General features: G+C 40.9%; 1 protein-coding gene across 2 annotated transcripts; it reads left to right on the top strand.

Annotated features, from left to right (window-relative positions):
- Positions 1-1,030: 1,030 nt before the first annotated feature.
- Positions 1,031-16,090, top strand: fam3c (FAM3 metabolism regulating signaling molecule C). 2 transcript variants are annotated; one of them, XM_064938915.1, is made up of 10 exons: positions 1,031-1,135; positions 4,189-4,245; positions 10,147-10,251; positions 11,136-11,159; positions 11,596-11,719; positions 12,664-12,722; positions 13,204-13,254; positions 13,362-13,446; positions 13,940-14,066; positions 15,151-16,090. In XM_064938915.1, the coding sequence occupies exons 2-10, from the start codon at positions 4,233-4,235 to the stop codon at positions 15,238-15,240; spliced, it is 678 nt and encodes a 225-aa protein (XP_064794987.1). In that variant the 5' UTR covers positions 1,031-1,135; positions 4,189-4,232; the 3' UTR covers positions 15,241-16,090. The 2 variants fall into 2 exon arrangements, with proteins under 2 accessions (XP_064794987.1, XP_064794988.1); XM_064938916.1 differs by lacking the exon at positions 1,031-1,135 and adding an exon at positions 1,603-1,703.
- Positions 16,091-18,729: the final 2,639 nt, after the last annotated feature.

Below are 18,729 nucleotides of genomic sequence, written 5' to 3'. Positions count from 1 at the left end.
TAGAACTCACACTGTAGAACAGTAGGTGGAAACACAGAGCAAGATAAGAGGAACAGATGGCCGTGTTCAGGTTGTAAATGGCAGCGAGTAGCGTGGATGAAAAGGAGGAAATTGAGAAAAGGTTGGAATGGCAACAGCTGTGCTGGAATGAGAACAATATGGGTGTCAGTTCTGATTATATATAGCGGGAGAATGAGCGTCAAGGACTTAAATAGTCTGTAGTGGAGACACACAGGAAGAAGAGAGATCATGATACAGAAAGCAGTGGAGCGTCTAGGATAGAAAGCATAAAGATGGCCAAGGTTGGAAGCAAGAGTCATAATGTGTCAGAGTGGAAAGTGGTGATGGTGTTTGATGAGACCAACGGGCCTCATTTACACCCTATCTGACTAACCAATGCCTTGGAGAAAGAGATAGGTGAAGTCAAGCTATCCCGGTTCATTGGAAAGGTAAATTGCTAATATTTTGTGGTAGCCAGGCTCAGAAAGGGAAGATTCTACAAATGGAAAAGCTTATTGGGATGAAGCTCAAAAGCCATATCCCTGGGGCTTATGCTCGGTTGAGGGGAGTCATCACTGGGGCCCCAATATCTATGTCCATAGTTGATATTAAAGAAAATGTGAAGGGAGGCAGAGTGATTGAGGCCAAAAGTTTGCTCAGTAGGAAATAGGGTCAAATAAGTGAAAGTTTATTAGTGCTGCTGAGGTTTGAGAAGGTTATGCCTGGAACAGTACAGATAGCATTTTCTTATTTCAATGTTGACATGCTGAATAATTCTAATGGTGGATTGTTTCAGCAGGTTATAGATAAAGTTGAATTGATTCGGGGGCTTGGGATGGGTTTTTAGCAGGTATTGATTTGTTTTTTATTTTCTAGGTAGACCGTGATTTATCGCAAACTTCAGGACAGTACGTAGCAGTATGCACCTTGAACGTTTGTTTGACCGCTATGATTTCAAAATGAAGATAATGGCCACACACTCCAGTACAGTAGGTGGCGGTGAAGATTCATGTTTGGCCGTTCTTTATGTTTAGTAGATTATTGAAGTACCACAAGAGTAAATAGCGATTTTCTGAAACAGGGAAGAAGAGTCTGTCATCGTATAGGCAAGGCTTGTAACCGTGGCGTTTCTCAGGTAAAGTTGCCAGCTATCTTGCTAACGTTCGCTTCTTTTTATTTTAGCTCTTGCCAATTAAATTGACTTGCTGCTGGGGCAATCAGGTTTATTTAACTATTTTGACTAGGGTTGGCTAGCTAGCTAATGTTAACGGAATCGAACTAAATTGTGAATCGCTGTAACTAGCTAGTTATGGCTAAATCTAACCATTCCTTAACGTTACTTATTTGGGGACGATACTTTATTCAGAAAAGTTGATGTTTAGTTTGTACAGTTAGCTGACTACTGTTAGCCAAACACTAACATATAACTAATTGTGTAGCCAACAGATCTGACCCGATTGTTTAAACTGTACCAGGGTCGGACAGGCTTCCTATGTAGATTACAGTTGAAATGTATAACTTCCGGTGTAGATTAAGACTGGAGCCAGTGTGAGAAGGTTTGGAAAGCGTAGCTAGCAACCTCAATCTGAATTGTTCCAAAATGGCGGCTGTCCTGTTAACTCACATGAGGACAACATAGCAGTCATTCAATATTCTTGGTATGACTATTTAGACTACAAGGCATTTCCCATCCCTGTTTTGAGGTATGTTTTCTGAACCATATCTCGCGCCGGCTCCAACCCTAGTGCAGTTGAGCAATCTAGTCGGATCTGCTGGCTAACTAATTGTACAAACTCGGCCGTTTTTATTCAGCTGCCCTGAATATGTCTGTGGGGTTTTCCTTTCAATTAAGGCATAGACAACCAGGCGAGGGGAGTTCTTTACTAATTAGCGATCTTAATGGAATAAGTTTGACATGTACCCTGAGAGACTAACAGTGAAATGCTTACGGTCCTTCCCAACAATGCAGAGAGAAAGAAATGAGAAATAACAGAAAAGTAATAATAAATACAAAATTAGTAACAATAAGTGATGTAGATGTGTATATGACTAGTTATAAAATGACAACCGGATAGATAAATAGTTAAAGGGAATACCTATAACCATTACTACCCTGTTCACATTACTTGGCAGTTTTTCAACAGTGTCAAGCTGTCTCTGAACCGCACCTTTTGTTCTGCAGCTTGACTCATTTTGTTACCGCCAGGTACAATCCAGGTCACATACTTGCAACCTGTCTAGCTTCCTCAGTGGGTTGGGGAATTGTGGTTGAAGAATCATTAATGTATGAAGGTTTTCTGTGGTCATTGACCTGCAGTAGAATCTGTCTAACATTTGTAAAACCGACAACTTCAACTGTGTCAGATAAGGGAGGAACAAAATGTTCCACATGCCAGACAAGTGGGCGACAACATTCCCTTGCAGTAATCTCCAGCCCAAAGCCCTGTGGCGTGTGATGTGTGACTGGAAATGAAACAGGCTGAAGGATGCTAATCCACGGAATACAACCTTGATCCAAGCATCAGATTCCCAATGCACAGCACACAGACACTAAGGCTTTCAGAGGCGATGTCAGGACAGGTGGGAGCAGAGAGGGTGATCGTGACAGAAATCACTTAGGTAGGTCTTATCTCTGCTTCATCTCACTGTCATTACCTCTCATTCCCCTCCCAATGCAAAAGCCTCAGTATAGATGAATACATGACAGGTTGTATATAACCCGACCAGGCATGCTGCTATTAGCACAGAGTCAAAAAGAAGATGGAATTCACACGGTACCTCAGAGCCTGGGATTTCTCACATTGTCGGCTCTCCTGACCTTAAACACACCTGCATAGTGTGTTAATCAGCTTCCACCAGTTACTCAACATTGCTTATTACTTTTGATGTGTTGGACCCAACACTTTAGACAATGGTTACATTTTCACCAATGCCAGGTATCAAGTCCTCTCAAAGAAGCTAATGAATGTCCTAATGCTCTACCCATTGACATTGTCAGAACAAGCCTCTTAAAATTGCTCAAAAACAAACTCCTCCATTTAGCTCTTTCTTGAAAGCCCTGCTTTATATTTCACAGGCACGGACATAAATGAATCACGCTGTATATTAAACACTTCAGTTTCCCACTTTTCTCTCAACTGGTCTCTGACCTCCCGAAATGCTTTCTCATCGTCGTGGGTGATCAGGCATAACACCATCGTGTCATCAGCAAACTTAATGATGGCGTTGGAGTCGTGTGCGGCTATGCAGTCGTGGTTGAACAGGGAGTACAGGAGGGCACTAACCACTCGCCCCTAAGGGGCCCCAGTGTTGAGGATCAGCATGGGGGATGTGTTGTTGCAGTTGCAGAAGGAGGTGTTCAGTCCCAGGATCCTTAGTTTCAGTTAGCTTCACAGTGTAACATTTTCATTTCTGCCGAAATCAAAATGAAAGAAAAAGTTATCTTGCACATTCAGTAGGCTGTGGTGTTAAATAGGCTTTTAGAATTGTTTTTATTTTATTACTTATCGTTAATGCCGTCTTTGGTGTGCTGATTAATGCACAAGTAAGCATTTTTTCCCACTACTATCAATATTTATTTTGATTAAGTCATACAAGTGTTACATTGCGTGAAGTTTAAAATACATTATCATTACTACATTACTATTAACACCAAAAAACATTTTATTTAATCAAATATTTTTTGTCGTCTTCTTCAAATTAACGGGAAGATGATGCGATGATGCTGCGATGATGCTATCTCAGCAAGAGGATGGAAATCTAATTTCATTGGTCCTCAACTTGTGGCTCAGTCATTTCATTCATGAGTTAGCAGGGAGTTTAGCCTTCCCTGGAGCATGTTTCGTTCTGAAGACTTTTACCTGGCTGAAAGGTGAGACACTTTCGTATGACTGGTTGACCAACATTGCCTCTTCATAGGATACCCCTCTAGCTGTGGATGTATTTCTGGCAATATTTCTTTAACCATCCCATTATGAACTACCGCTCTTCCTTGTTCTCAGTTAGATGCCAAAGTGAGTCATGTTTTAAACCCAGGAGGAAAGGCTAATGTCCAAGTAGTAGTGTGACATGATCATACTCAACCAGCCAAAGTTAACTAGCTAGTCAACCTTACTGTCAAACCACTGTCTCTCCCTCTGTATGTCACCACACTGGAGAATATTGACATGTTGCTTTGTCTTTCAACAGGGGCATACATTGTGTTGTACTCACTGCAGATTCTTGGTACCAACATGAGAGCTGGAGGTAGGTTTTGCTATAATAGGTACCTGTATAAATGGGTTTGTGGGGTGTGTTCCTAGACAAAGGCTTTGAAATGTCCCAAAATATTCTCTGCTATATGTCAATAGTCCCCCACAAAATCAGTACAGTTCTAGCAATAATAAACAATAAACCATTGTCTTTAATCTCACTTTAACCTCACCATTCTGTATACATCTGGCCCTTCTTTCTAGAATCGGCTTTCTATTTCGCAACAAAGCATCCTTCACTCATGCTGCTAAACTTACCCTTGTAAAACGATGTCATTTAAAAAATAGCTTCCAATACTCTACTCAGCAAACTGGATGTAGTTTATCAGTGCCATCCGTTTTGTTACCAAAGCCCCATATACTACCCACCACTGCGCCCTGTATGCTCTAGTCGGCTGGCCCTCGATACATATTCGTCGCCAGACCCACTGGCTCCAGGTCATCTATAAGTCTATGCTAGATAAAGCTACGCCTTATCTCAGCTCACTGGTCACAATAACAACACTTATCCGTAGCACGCGCTCCAGCAGGTATATCTCACTGGTCATCCCCAAAGCCAACACCTATTTTGGCTGCCTTTCCTTCCAGGTCTCTGCTGCCAGTGATCGGAACAAATTGCAAAAATCGCTGAAGCTGGAGACTTTTTTTATTTCCCGCACTAACTTTTAATATCAGCTACAGTGGGGCAAAAAAGTATTTAGTCAGCCACCAATTGTGCAAGTTCCCCCACTTAAAAAGATGAGAGGCCTGTAATTTCCATCATAGGTACACTTCAACTATGACAGACAAAATGAGAAGGAAAAAAAATCCAGAAAATCACATTGTAGGATTTTTAATGAATTTATTTGCAAATTATGGTGGAAAATAAGTATTTGGTCACCTACAAACAAGCAAGACTTCAGGCTCTCACAGACCTGTAACTTCTTCTTTAAGAGGCTCCTCTGTCCTCCACTCGTTACCTGTATTAATGGCACCTGTTTGAACTTGTTATCAGTATAAAAGACACCTGTCCACAACCTCAAACAGTCACACTCCAAACTCCACTATGGCCAAGACCAAAGAGCTGTCAAAGGACACCAGAAACAAAATTGAAGACCTGCACCAGGCTGGGAAGACTGAATCTGCAATAGGTAAGCAGCTTGTTTTGAAGAAATCAACCGTGGGAGCAATTATTAGGAAATGGAAGACATACAAGACCACTGACAATCTCCCTCGATCTGGGGCTCCACGCAAGATCTCACCCCATGGGGTCAAAATGATCACAAGAACCGTGAGCAAAAATCCCAGAACCACATGGGGGGACCTAGTGAATGACCTGCAGAGAGCTGGGACCAAAGTAACAAAGCCTACCATCAGTAACACACTACGCCACCAGGGACTCAAATCCTGCAGTGCCAGACGTGTCTCCCTGCTTAAGCCAGTACATGTCCAGGCCCGTCTGAAGTTTGCTAGCTTCTTGAAACTCCCCATCCCGGATCCGGGTTTGTGACTAAAGCCTCAGGCTCATTAGCATAACGCAACGTTAACGATTTCTGAAAATCGCAAATAAAATGAAAAGAATGCGTCTGCTCTCAAGCTTAGCCTTTTCTTAACAACACTGTCATCTCAGATTTTCAAAATATGCTTTTGAACCATAGAAATTGACTAATTTGTGTAAGTGTATGCAAAGCTAGCATAGCATTTTGAGTAGCATTTAGCACGCAACATTTTCACAAAAACCAGATAACCAAATAAATAAAATAATTTACCTTTGAAGAGCTTCTGATGTTTTCAGTGAGGAGACTCAGTTACATACCAAATGCGCAGTTTTCCCTGAAAGCGTCTGTGTGTAGGAGAAATCGTTCCGTTTTCTACATTGCGTCTGGCTACCGAAACGAACCGAAAATTCAGTCACCTACAACGTAAAACTTTTTCCGGATTAACTACATAATATCGACCGAAACATGGCAAACGTTGTTTGGAATCAATCCTCAAGGTGTTTTTTCACATATCTCTTCATTGATATGCAGTTCGTGGAAGCTTGCGTTCCTCTCTGTATCGCATGGAAAAATACTGGCAGGTGACTTTTGCGCACCAATTTCGGCGCAGGACACCGGGCGGACACCTGGTAAATGTGGTCTCTTATGGTCAATCTTCCAATGATCTGCCTACAAATACGTCACAATGCTGCAGACACCTTGGGGAAACGACAGAAAGGGCAGGCTCATTCCTCTCGCATTCACAGCCATATAAGGAGACAATGAAAAACAGAGCCTCAAAAATCCTTGTCATTTCCTGGATGCCATCTCATCTTGGTTTTGCCTGAAGCTCACGTTCTAGGGCACGCACAGAGAATATCTTGGTATTTCTGGACACGTCAGAGTGTTTTCTTTCGAATGGTATCAATTATATGCATAGTCGAGCATCTTTTTGTGACAAAATATCTTGTTTAAAACGGGAACGTTTTTCATCCAAAAATGAAATAGCGCCCCCATAGATGTAAGAGGCTAGAGAGTATTTGGATGATCCAGAAGAAGATTGGGAGAATGTCAGATGAAACCAAAATATAACTTTTTTGGTAAAAACTCAACTCGTCGTGTTTGGAGGACAAAGAATGCTGAGTTGCATCCAAAGAACACCATACCTACTGTGAAGCATGGGGGTGGAAACATCATGCTTTGGGGCTGTTTTTCTGCAAAGGGACCAGGACAACTGATCCGTGTAAAGGAAAGAATGAATGGGGCCATGTATTGTGAGATCTTGAGTGAAAACCTCCTTCCATCAGCAAGGGCATTGAAGATGAAACGTGGCTGGGTCTTTCAGCATGACAATGATCCCAAACACACGCCCGGGCAACAAAGGAGTGGCTTTGTAAGAAGAATTTAAAGGTCCTGGAGTGGCCTAGCCAGTCTCCAGATCTCAACCCCATAGAAAATCTTTGAAGGGAGTTGAAAGTCCGTGTTGCTCAGCAACAGCCCCAAAACATCACTGCTCTAGAGGAGATCTGCATGGAGGAATGGGCCAAAATACCAGCAACAGTGTGTGAAAACCTTGTGAAGACTTACAGAAAACATTTGACCTCTGTCATTGCCAACAAAGGGTATATAAAACTAAGTATTGAGAAACTTTTGTTATTGACCAAATACTTATTTTCCACCATAATTTGCAAATTAATTCATTAAAAATCGATCGCTGCAGCTGTGCATAGTCCATCTATAAATAGCCCAATCTACCTACCTCATCCCCATATTATTTTTATTTACTTTTCTGCTATTTTGCACACCAGTATTTCTACTTGCACATGATCATCTGCTTATTTATCACTCCAGTGTTAATTTTCTAAATTGTAATTACTTTGCTACTATGGCCTATTTATTGCCTACCTCACGCCATTTGCACACACTGTATATAGACTTTATTTTTTTTGTATTGTGTTATTGACTGTACGCTTGTTTATTCCATGTGTAACTCTGTTGTTTGTGTCCCACTGCTTTGTTTTATCTTGGCCAGGTCGCAGTTGTAAATGGGAACTTGTTCTCAACTAGCTTAACTGGTTAAATAAAGGTGAAATAATAAATGAACTAAAATGTCAACCCAAATCCATCCGGCAGGGCAATAATAGTCTAGCGACACTGAGCATCAAAGGGAAGCGCAGTGGGAAACATATGTTTGCTGGAGCGATAGAGGGAGAATTAGTGTTGACTTCAGGCTTGCTGTTGCACTGTCTGTCAGTCTGATACACCTGATGGTTTGTTTGTCAAAGCTTCGCAACACTGTTGCTATTAATCCATTTGATCAATGACAGGAGCGGGCCCCAAAGATTCCAAACACGACCTAGAGCGTTAACACTGGCGATCAACTTCAACACTTTACAAACTAATCACGCTGAAAATAAACAGGACTTCTGCCAGGAGTTAAACACACTGTCAAAACTGCCACGCCGACCGAGAGCCTCCATACAGAGCCGGAAGAGCCATCATTATTATCTCCCTCCTGACTGCTGCTGTGCTCTTAAAGGGGCAGCCCACGGTGAAGGCTCTGTGCAGGATTTCTCTACGAATGTTCACAACCTTTATGGACATCTCCAGTTTAGGTCTTAAGAATGCTTTGGACCAAATATAATGCTTTTTGGTTTCAGATTAATTTAACACCAGATTATTGTAATTTCCCATTCTGACACTGACTGTAAGTCCTTGCTAAGAGTCTCTGTGAGCTCATTGCACACATCACCATCTACAGCCAATCAGCATGCATAGTAATTCTATGTCCACGGCCTAAGGAAACTGTCCTGAGGGGAACTACTGTACGTATCTGATGTTAGAGAAGCTTCCATTGAAGAACACTCTGGGTTCTGTTGGATAAGTAACTCTCCAACCGTGTGATGGCAAGGGACGTAAAGCCATTCCAAGGGAGTTTTTTTTTCAATAAGAAATGGTGATCAATAACACAAGGCTTCACTGAAACCTAACAATGCCACTCCAACTATCATCTCAATTTATTTTAGCCAGTCATGAGTCAGTGCAGTACAAGTTGAGTGCCTTTCCCTATATGCATGCTGAAAGTCATTAGTTAACTTGTTCTTTTATAAAATAGCATTGCATTTGTTCAAATGCAGTTCTCCATCAGTTTACTGAAAACAGGCAGCACACTGACTGGGTGGATGTTAGAGGCAGCAAAGGGTGCTTTACTATTCGTTGGTAGTGGAATTCCTTTAGCTTTCTTCCACACCTGTGGACACAATCCTGGTTAAAGACATGGTAACTTGGGGTGGCATTACAGTCTTACCATTCTCAGTAGTTTCCCATCTAGGTTGTCTATACTTGGTGGCTTATCATTGATGGATGCTAACTGTTTTTCCACCTATTCCACACTAACTTGACCAAATTCAAAACAGCATTCCTGCTCTTTCATTATTAGATCTTCAATGCACATATGGTGGTTCAATGTTTTAACAGACTGTTTGTATTCTTTACTGGTGAAATAGTGATTTAAATTATTTTGCTTATATCAAAAGGTTTTTTGCTAAAATGGCCCATCAACTTCAATGAACGATGTAGATTTAATTGGGGTTTCTGTCCATAATATAACTTAAGGTGATCCAAAGTATTTCCCCATAGTTTTTAAATGTAATTTATCTTGTTTTAGTAATATTCTTATTCTTTTTTTCTTAAAAAATAAATAAATAAATAATTGAGTCACAATGTCTCAGTTGACAGTATGTCAACCAATCAGCTGAGCAGCCTGAATTGTTTGTCACTTTTTTTTTCTTCATTTCTTTGAACCATACCATTTTTCAGTTCATCGACCCAGGGGGCTCTAACAGTTCTCAGTTTCTTAACAGGTACATGCTTGTCAACAATTGGCAAGAATAATTTTACAAATACTTCCAAGTGCTTCATCTGGTTTCTCCTCATACACATCAGGCCAACAAATGTTTTTAATCTTAAACAAGAGTCCTGAGAACATTTTGTAAGATCTGTTATAAATAGCTTTAGACCCTGCCTTTTGGTACTTCTGGCTTTTCTTGTTATTGCCACAATGTTATGGTCACTAGGCAATGGGAACTGATATTGCTTTGGAGCAAAGCTCTGCAGCAGTGGTGAAGATCTGATCAATACCAGTGGATGTCACAGATCCAACACTATTGGTTTACACTCTAGTTGGTTGAGTGATAACCTGGGTCATGTTACAGGCTTTAGTCACAGTAAGAAACTTCCTCTCGAGAAGACAACTAGATAACCAGTCAATGTTCAGGTCACCAAGCAAATGAATTTCTCTGTTAGCATCAGAGACCTTATCTGACACACACATTAGACATGGTGTTGAAATAGTGTTCCATTTCCTCTCTCCTCTCTCCCGCTGTCTATTCATCTCTCTTCATTCACTCTCTTTGATCTATGTATCTTATTTCCTTCAGGCATCTTGAAGTTTGCTGCATTGGTTTCGGTCTTTTTCCTGGCAGTTTTCCTTGCCTTCCAGCTGCTGGAAATTAACATGGACTTCAATCTGGGGAATGTGTTTGGTGAGTTTGGTTACAGGTGTTTTCTAGTGTTGTAACTGTGTATATCAATCTATTGCCTGTTCTTGCATGGAATTTCAAAGAGGAATCACTTAGTTTCAAAGGCTATTATTTTGAATACATTTCTCAATAGATGGTATTAATAATCTTCACCAAGGATTCTAAATTTAGGCCTTCAGAAAAACCTTTGTCGTGTCTGCATGCGACACCCCTTAGTCTCTGGCTGAAGCTAAATTCACACACAACAGAGACGGAAGGTGTGTAGCGCAATGTTGTTTTTCGTCACAAAAGGGGTGGCTCCTTGTGATATTTTCTGGCATTCGGACGTACTTTTGTGCTACCTGGAAATTGAGACGCTCAGTATCATTCCTTCCGCAGCCGTAGGGCCAGTGTTGTCGCTCGGTTCCTTGTTCTGATCTACAGGTTTATTCATCAAAGTAGCCTATACTGTTCAAACGCTAAACCAAACAACAAGAATCCACCCCCTGAAAATATTTAGTTTATTAGTAATAAGCAGTGATTCCAGGCTATTGTGAAGTGGTAGAACCTGCTTTAGCCAACTAGCTAGCCATGTGCTTTGATCTGATATCTGACTGAGCACACAAGCAGGATATCAAACTGGGATAATGTTTTAGGTTGCACCGGCAAGTAGGAGAGTATTTGCTCGGGCATGTAAAAAAAAGAGAAAAAAGAAGCAAAATCTGATTTCACATAGAGATGTGATGCTAAAAGGCCTTGCTATGTTTTTAGCCAGGCTAAAGCCAGATTTAGTGCAAAGCTCAATGTTTTAACTTTCTTAAATAAGGAACTCATGAGCTCATGGGCTAATGTCACAAAGACATCTGGAACTCGAGTCAAACTTGTCTGTTTCTGTCCCTCCACAACAGGGTATATGCCTGTAGAGGAAGGCCGTAAGTATACTTCAATAACTTCTCCTGTTGCATCACTTTAACCTGATTCCCTCAATCAATCAAGTTACATTTATTTTTTTCTTTCTGTGGTATATGAAAATCAGGGCTGATCTTCTCTTAACAAACCATGGAAACACCTTGCCTTGTATGCTTAAGTGTTAGGAGCCAAGTAGTTCATCTGTGTGTATTGTGTACTTACCACCTGGCCTTTATTGTGAATGTTTTGGTTCTTTAGCTGTTCTATGTAAATAGTCTGGTTTGTTCTGTAGGTGTGTGAGGTATATTGTGCGTGAGAGGGATTCAAGCTGCGTGTGTAATAATAGACTGTGTTTGCAGGGCCTAGAAATGTACATGTTCACTGATATTGTGTGTGTTTGATTGGGGGGGTGCTAAAGTGTGTTGGTATTGAATACTCTGTTTGGAATTCCATTCACAGCTACCAGACAGGAACGCTACAAGTGTGGCATCTCCAAGCCATGTCCTGAGGGACACTTCTCCTTTAAGATGGCCAGCGGAGCAGCCAGTGTTGTCGGTCCCAAAATCTGCCTGGAGGACAACATGTAAGAGACATGATGGACCAATAATAACAGTTCAACCAAAGACCCACATCCCTCAACTTATATTAACAGTACAACCAAAGACCCACATCCCTCTCAACCTATAATAACAGTTCAACCAAAGACCCACATCCCTCTCAACCTATAATAACAGTACAACCAAAGACCCACATCCCTAAACTTATATTAAAAGTACAACCAGAGACACACATCCCTCTCAACCTATAATAACAGTTCAACCAAAGACCCACATCCCTCTCAGCCGATACGCAGGGGCCTAATTAGAAACAAGTATTTTAAATAAGACACGTTTTATCCCCCCACCCCCCACACACACACACACAAAATAACCTTGCACTTGACTTTTCCTACTTGCACTGACTTTGCTGATAACTACTTTCTATTTTGAAAGAATTTACAGCACTTACAATGACTTATGTTACTGTTATGTAGTTGTCTCACTCTGCTAAATGACTAAAAGGTCAACATCTATTGCCGGGTAGAAATCTAGAGTGCAAGGCTGACACAATAGGATATTCTACAACACAATTAGCCATGTCTGTTCTACAGGATGCATTTCTGTTCTTATTTTATAGATTCCTAGACAGACTTGTGTAGACCGGTATGAACTGAGGTGGAGATTCAATTTAAACATGCCTGAAGCAACCTGTTGACTGTTAATTAAATAGAGGGTTAACTGTTGACACTTGTGGCATTCTGCATCCGTGTTATTGAAATCCAATTCCTCAGGCATTGCTTCAAGGGAATCAAGTCTGGTTCAGAATAAGTCTTTTATTTTTGTGTCGACGCTATACGACCAGGGTGTGACAAGTCTCAATGCAGTGGTACACGACCGGGAACAAAGACAAGGATGGGACAAACCTAACCACAAAGTACCCAATAAAATGCATGCAGGCTCAGTCACATAATGCTTAATGTCCTTTCAGATTGATGAGTGGAGTCAAGAACAACGTGGGCAGAGGAATTAACATCGCCCTGGTTAACGGTAAACTAGCCTTGTCACTGCTACATGCCATAGACAAACAGTACTTCTCCTTGTAGTCAAATCAGTTGTTTTACATGATTACATCTGTGAGTAATATGACAATTGAAAATGACATCTGGTGTGTGAAACATTTACTTTGTTCAGGGATCGGCAGCTCGAGTCCTTCAAGGATGTGTTTGAGTGCCTAGATGGCTGTTAGTGCTGGGCTGGAACAAAAGCCTGCATACAACATGGCCCTGGACTGTAGTTGCCCATCCCTGCCTTGGTTAACTACTTCAAAACTAGCTCGTTCATATACACTGAGTGTACAAAACATTAAGAACACCTTCCTAATATTGAGTTGCACCCCCTTTTGCCCTCAGAACAGCCTCAATTTGTCGGGGCATGTACTAATGTACTACTCTGAATGCACTATTCATGATAGGAGTTAGCCTGTGATCGTACATTAGCTTGTCGTGAACAAGTTGTTTGTTCTCCACAGGAAAGACAGGGGACCTCATCAAGACAGACTACTTTGACATGTGGGCGGGAGGTGAGGCCTTAATTTCAGTTAGATTTCCTGTGTTTCCGTGTCATGGAGTGCCTCTTGACTAGGCAGGCGGACCAGGCAAACCAGTCTTGTATTTGTTGTGTGTGCAGATGTCAACACGCTCATCACATTCCTGAAGACTATTGAAGAAGGAACAGTAGTGATGATGGCCACGTTTGACGATTCGGCCTCCAAGTAGGTGTTCCGATCTGAAGAAAAGATGCACATTCAGCATTTAGCTTCTCCGTGAACTCTTAGATTATAATTTTAAGCTTTGGCAAATACTTCAGTGAAGTGTCTTGATCAATCTGTTTCGTTCCTCCAGGGACTGAATTGAACCCTTGTAGAATTGACAAATGACTATCACATAAATAAACCAGTTAACTGACTGCGGGGAAATGTAAATGAATTTCGCCCTAACTGCTGATATTAAAGGAGTCACCAATTACTGATGTATAACAATGGTGACTAAGAGCAAAGGTTCAAGTAAAGGAAAGAGTGGTAGGTAGAGATATTTAAGTGTCTAGTCTACAGACTCTTAATGACATTCTAGCTGTGTATTCACTAGCAAATGGACCGAAACGGTGAGGGACTACCTGAACTTGTCCAATAAGAAACTTTATTTTTGTTGTGAAACATTTCGCTATGGTGTGCACAAATGAATACGACCCTGCTTTGCGGTCTACAGGCTGAATGACGAGTCCAGGAAGATGATTGGTGAACTTGGCAGTTCCAGTATCAGCACATTAGGTTTCAGGGACAACTGGATCTTTGTGGGAGGCAAAGGGATCAAGACCAAGAGTCCCTTTGAGCAGGTAACTTCAACCCCCCCCTTTAAAAAAAAAAAAATCTTTATCCTCCTAAACCTGGTTTGTTCACATTTTTTCTTTCTGTTCTGGTCACATGGGACTTTTTCACCTCTCCCAGTTGAAATATCATGGCTTCAGTGGAGCACAGCTGATGGAACTTTGTCTATAGAAATACCATTTATCATGATACAGACTAATTTTCTAGCCTTGTCATAAAGAGTTGCGCGACATCCAGATGCATTTCATACATGCCATCGTCTACAACCCTCAGACTCAACTCAGGACCGCCAATCCCACTGCATTTTTTTCATTGTTCCCCTCTAATCAGGGACTGATTTGGACTCGACACTGTGTGTGTGTGTGCAATTGAATTATCAGGTAGAACAGAACCAGCAGACTCCGGACCTTGTAGGTTGAGAGTTGAACACCTCTGGTCTACAACGTCTCAGATGTCATTGTTGGAGGATTGATTACCTAGAGAGGCAAGGTGAAATATCCCAAATGGAGCTAGATGAAGCCAGAACAATAATCTACTTGTTGAGCATAGCCATCAGTCTGGTGTTCATGATCATCACTCGCTGTTCAGTTTGTTAAGGTCCCAACATCAGCGTATAACTGTCCTGCAACAGGGCACTTTGACATGAGAATACACTCGAACGTGACATTTGTTTATAAACAAAAAAAATGCTCTATAAGATATGTAAACACAGCCGCTCCATGATTTAGTTTTCGTTCTTTACAGTCCTGAACTATTGATTTCATTATCTGAGTTTCACCAGACAAGACAATTTTGAGAATACTGTCTTTTTACATTTCCATCTGACCCTTTAACATGTTGTCCCAGAGTGAACAGGCACTCCTTCAATATTGACTTTCCATCCTCCCTTATGTGTTCTTGGGACATTGTTTGTGATCGCTGTGCCGGTACACACACAGCCTTATCAGACAAGAGGGGCCATGCAATGTGCTTCCCAAATGGTGTCCTATTCCCTTTGTAGTGCACAAAACACTTGCACTATATAGGGAATAGGCTGCCATTTGTGATGCTACCATTGGGTCTAATCCAAAACCTCTGTCTCTGCCTCTACAGCACATAAAGAACCATGCCGACACCAACAAGTACGAGGGCTGGCCCGAGGTGCTGGAGATGGAAGGCTGCATACCCCAAAGACAGGAGTGATCTTTTCACTTGAACCCTCGACCGTTCCCTTCATAGCCGCCCCTTCACGCCTTTGGTTGCGTCTCCCATTCTTCTCTTAAAATAGTGTACTTGCACACTTTCCTATGATGGCTCTAACAATGGTTGAACCTCCCTCCACCTAATGCTAACACCAACGCAGCCTTTGTATTTTAGAGACTGTCCCTCTGCATTGCAGCTGTCAATGTTTGCAGCAATCGGTGTTTGACGTCAGGAAGCATCCTGTTTTGTTTGTGTCAAGGTATTGTCTATATATAGAAAGAGGAATGGTATGGCAGAAATTCCTGTTATTGGTTATTCAGCAGAATGTACCAAGATCACTGTGAAATTTGTAAATAGAACTACAAAAAAAAAAGTATCAAACTTTTGAACATCGATATTGTAATATAACATATTGGAAAGCTATATGGCTTAAGATCCTTGTTACTTAAGAGTGAATTTATGTTATAGCTTTTTATCTTTAGTGATTGGTCTTTTAAATTGTTAGTTTTTGTGTGGTTTGGGGGTGGAATGAATGAGGAAGCGTGTAGCTAAAGCTTGTTAGTGGGGATATTGACTTGTGTGCATCTTCCTTGGATAGAATGAGAATCGTTGGTTTTGGATGGGGGTCATGTACCTAAGTGTTTCAGTAACAATCCATAGATATTTTAGGGAAATATTTAGCTGGTTTTGATAAACAAATCACTTGGGAATTTATTGGCACCTTGACAGCCTTGGAAAAACCATTCAAGAAATAGATTGATACGTTACAAAGATGACTAGGTTTTGATTTTGTGGCTAGATCTTCCTTTCCCCAGTATCTCTGGTTTACCTTAACTAACTCTGCAAGACTAACACATCTCTTACACTAAAGCTTTGATTACCTCATTGCGACTGACTTTTTTGTTCTTATCATATAATGCAAGAACTGCCTAGGCTGAAGCTCTCAGCTTTTAGCTGAGTTACTGCTGGCTTTTGCAACATTGCATCATGTCCCCCCTGGATCTTCTTCAGTGAGCGGTCTCAGTACCACTACCACTGTTCATTAGCTGTGGTCATATTAGCTACACTTGGAATGGAGTAAGCTACATATATATAATTTGACGTTTTATTTAAAGAAGCAAGTCAATTAAGACCAAATTCTTATTTACAATGAAGGCCTACACCGGCCAAACCCAGATGACGCTGGGCCAATCGTGTGCTGCCCCATGGGACTACCAATCAGGACCAGTTGTGATACCGTCTGGAATGGAACCAGGGTGTCTAGTGACTCAAGCACTGAGATTGATTCAGTGGATAAATTCCTGTTCTGTGTGTGAAGTTGAATCCATTGGGAGATTATTGCATATGCAGTTATGTCATGTGCTTTAACTACAGTAACACCTGGTGTTGAAAGTAGCACACATTTCAGAGTGTAATGTAAAACTCTTGTTGCCTAAAACATCTCACCTCGGTCCCCTAGTTGGTTCAAAGGATAACTCTGTTTTTGGTCAAATGGCAGGTATACAATCCTGTTTCTGTTTGCTTTTAGGGCAGCACATGTAACCTAACACAATGTGATTGGAGGCTATTCTGAAACCTGTTCCCCCATCCACTTGTCTATGGAGTCATTGTAATGAAGGATTTCTCCTTTTGTCTTGACATTGGCAAGATATTTTAGCACAATGAATGACATCCTCCACATTGCCTTTTAAAAAAGATCTGTGTTCTGTTTTTTTATTTCATTTGAGGACCTTGAGTGAAGTGAAAAGCCCAAATCGATACCCCATCGATGCCATTCCAAAAACAAGTGTGCCCTTCCTGCTCTTAATAGAGTTCATCCCACCAATGTGCCTTGTCTGACTTACAAATCCATAGACAGTCTATGTAATATTTCCTATTTCTGCACCTCTACTAAACTACTGATTTGTTAGTCATACATGTTGTTGCAAGAGAGTTAAATGAGGAACAATTCTGATAATTGTGACTCATTTTGTTGCAATGTCTTACATCTGTGTCGTGAAACATTTCAAACAACTTACCATTCATGAGTATGATTTAATAAAGCTCCACCTGTCTTCATTGTACGTGTGACATTTATTTAGACAGAAGTCCTGAATTTGGAAAGTATTTCTCTCACAATGCCTTTCACATCTTAAATCATGTTGGCAGATGAAGTTGACTTGATTTTCGGGAGGTGTGAGGGGGTGCCGAGGCATATTTCTGTCTGTAGTAAAGCCCTTGTAGGGAGGAGAAACACATTTTGATTGGCTGTGCCTGGGCCCACCCGAACCCTGCCCAGTCAAGTGATATCCATAGATTAGGGCCTAATGAATTTATTTCAATTGACTGAATTCCTTAGGAACTTTAAATCTGTCAAGTCTTTGAAATTGATACGTGTTGCGTTTTTATATTTTTGTTCAGTATAGTCGTCTGCATCAATCTGGCTTGTCTTCAGGAGGTTGCACCATACTCAATGTTGCAGATGGAAATGGCATGAATAGATATAGCTCTTTGTTTTGTTACTGTGACACTGTCCGTTCTACATAGCCTAATGTTTCTAAACTAAGAACATTCCACAAGGTTGTGCTGGGATTTTATTATATAATAACCAAATGCCTTATTCTCTTTGCAAAAGGTCAGCAATAATTTACCACCTGGTTTTAATAAGAGTTATAAACTGGGTGGTTTGAGCCCTGAATGCTGATTGGATGACAGCTGTGGTATATCAGACCAGGCTCCGGCTTATTGCTTAAATATATGACTGACTGTGGCTATTGTTGGTATGTATTTTGAATTCATACTTGTACATAATGCACATCACAACTACACACCTGTGTGGTAACAGCGCTCGAATCAGATCACTTGCAGGTCATGCACGTGATGTTACTGACCTTTGCGCCCAACCTCCGTAAAAAAGTTTGTTTTTCAAGTGTCGTGTTGTTAAGCAAAAACATTGTAACTAGTAAATAATTAAAACAATACATTTGACAGTGAAAACAATGTACAAAGCAGAAGAATCACTGGTCAAATGCAAAATAAATTTCAACTGTAGGCAAATGCCATTTTCTTGACAATTTGCAGAGTGCTTTGTCTGGAGCCAGATAGCTGCCAAAAGGTTGAGCATCGTAAGAAAAGCCATACGTATTTTAGGATCGTAAGAAAAGCCATACGTATATTAGGATCGTAAGAAAAGCCATACGTATATTAGGATCGTAAGAAAAGCCATACGTATATTAGGATCGTAAGAAAAGCCATACGTATATTAGGATCGTAAGAAAAGCCATCGTAAGAAAGAAAAGCCATACGTATATTAGGATCGTAAGAAAAGCCATACGTATATTAGGATCGTAAGAAAAGCCATACGTATATTAGGATCGTAAGAAAAGCCATACGTATATTAGGATCGTAAGAAAAGCCATACGTATATTAGGATCGTAAGAAAAGCCATACGTATATTAGGATCGTAAGAAAAGCCATACGTATATTAGGATCGTAATCGAAAAAAGCCAT

Source organism: Oncorhynchus masou, chromosome 26, assembly GCF_036934945.1.
Source record: "Oncorhynchus masou masou isolate Uvic2021 chromosome 26, UVic_Omas_1.1, whole genome shotgun sequence".
Lineage (NCBI taxonomy): Eukaryota > Metazoa > Chordata > Actinopteri > Salmoniformes > Salmonidae > Oncorhynchus > Oncorhynchus masou.
The sequence above is the reverse complement of the archived record's forward strand: the minus strand, read 5'-3'. Positions and strand labels throughout refer to the sequence as shown.

Coding starts and splice junctions, on each gene's coding strand:
- fam3c (XM_064938915.1), top strand. Junction 12,723..13,203: donor TAACATCGCCCTGGTTAACG/GTAAACTAGCCT, acceptor TGTTCTCCACAG/GAAAGACAGGGGACCTCATC. Junction 14,067..15,150: donor CCAAGAGTCCCTTTGAGCAG/GTAACTTCAACC, acceptor CTGCCTCTACAG/CACATAAAGAACCATGCCGA.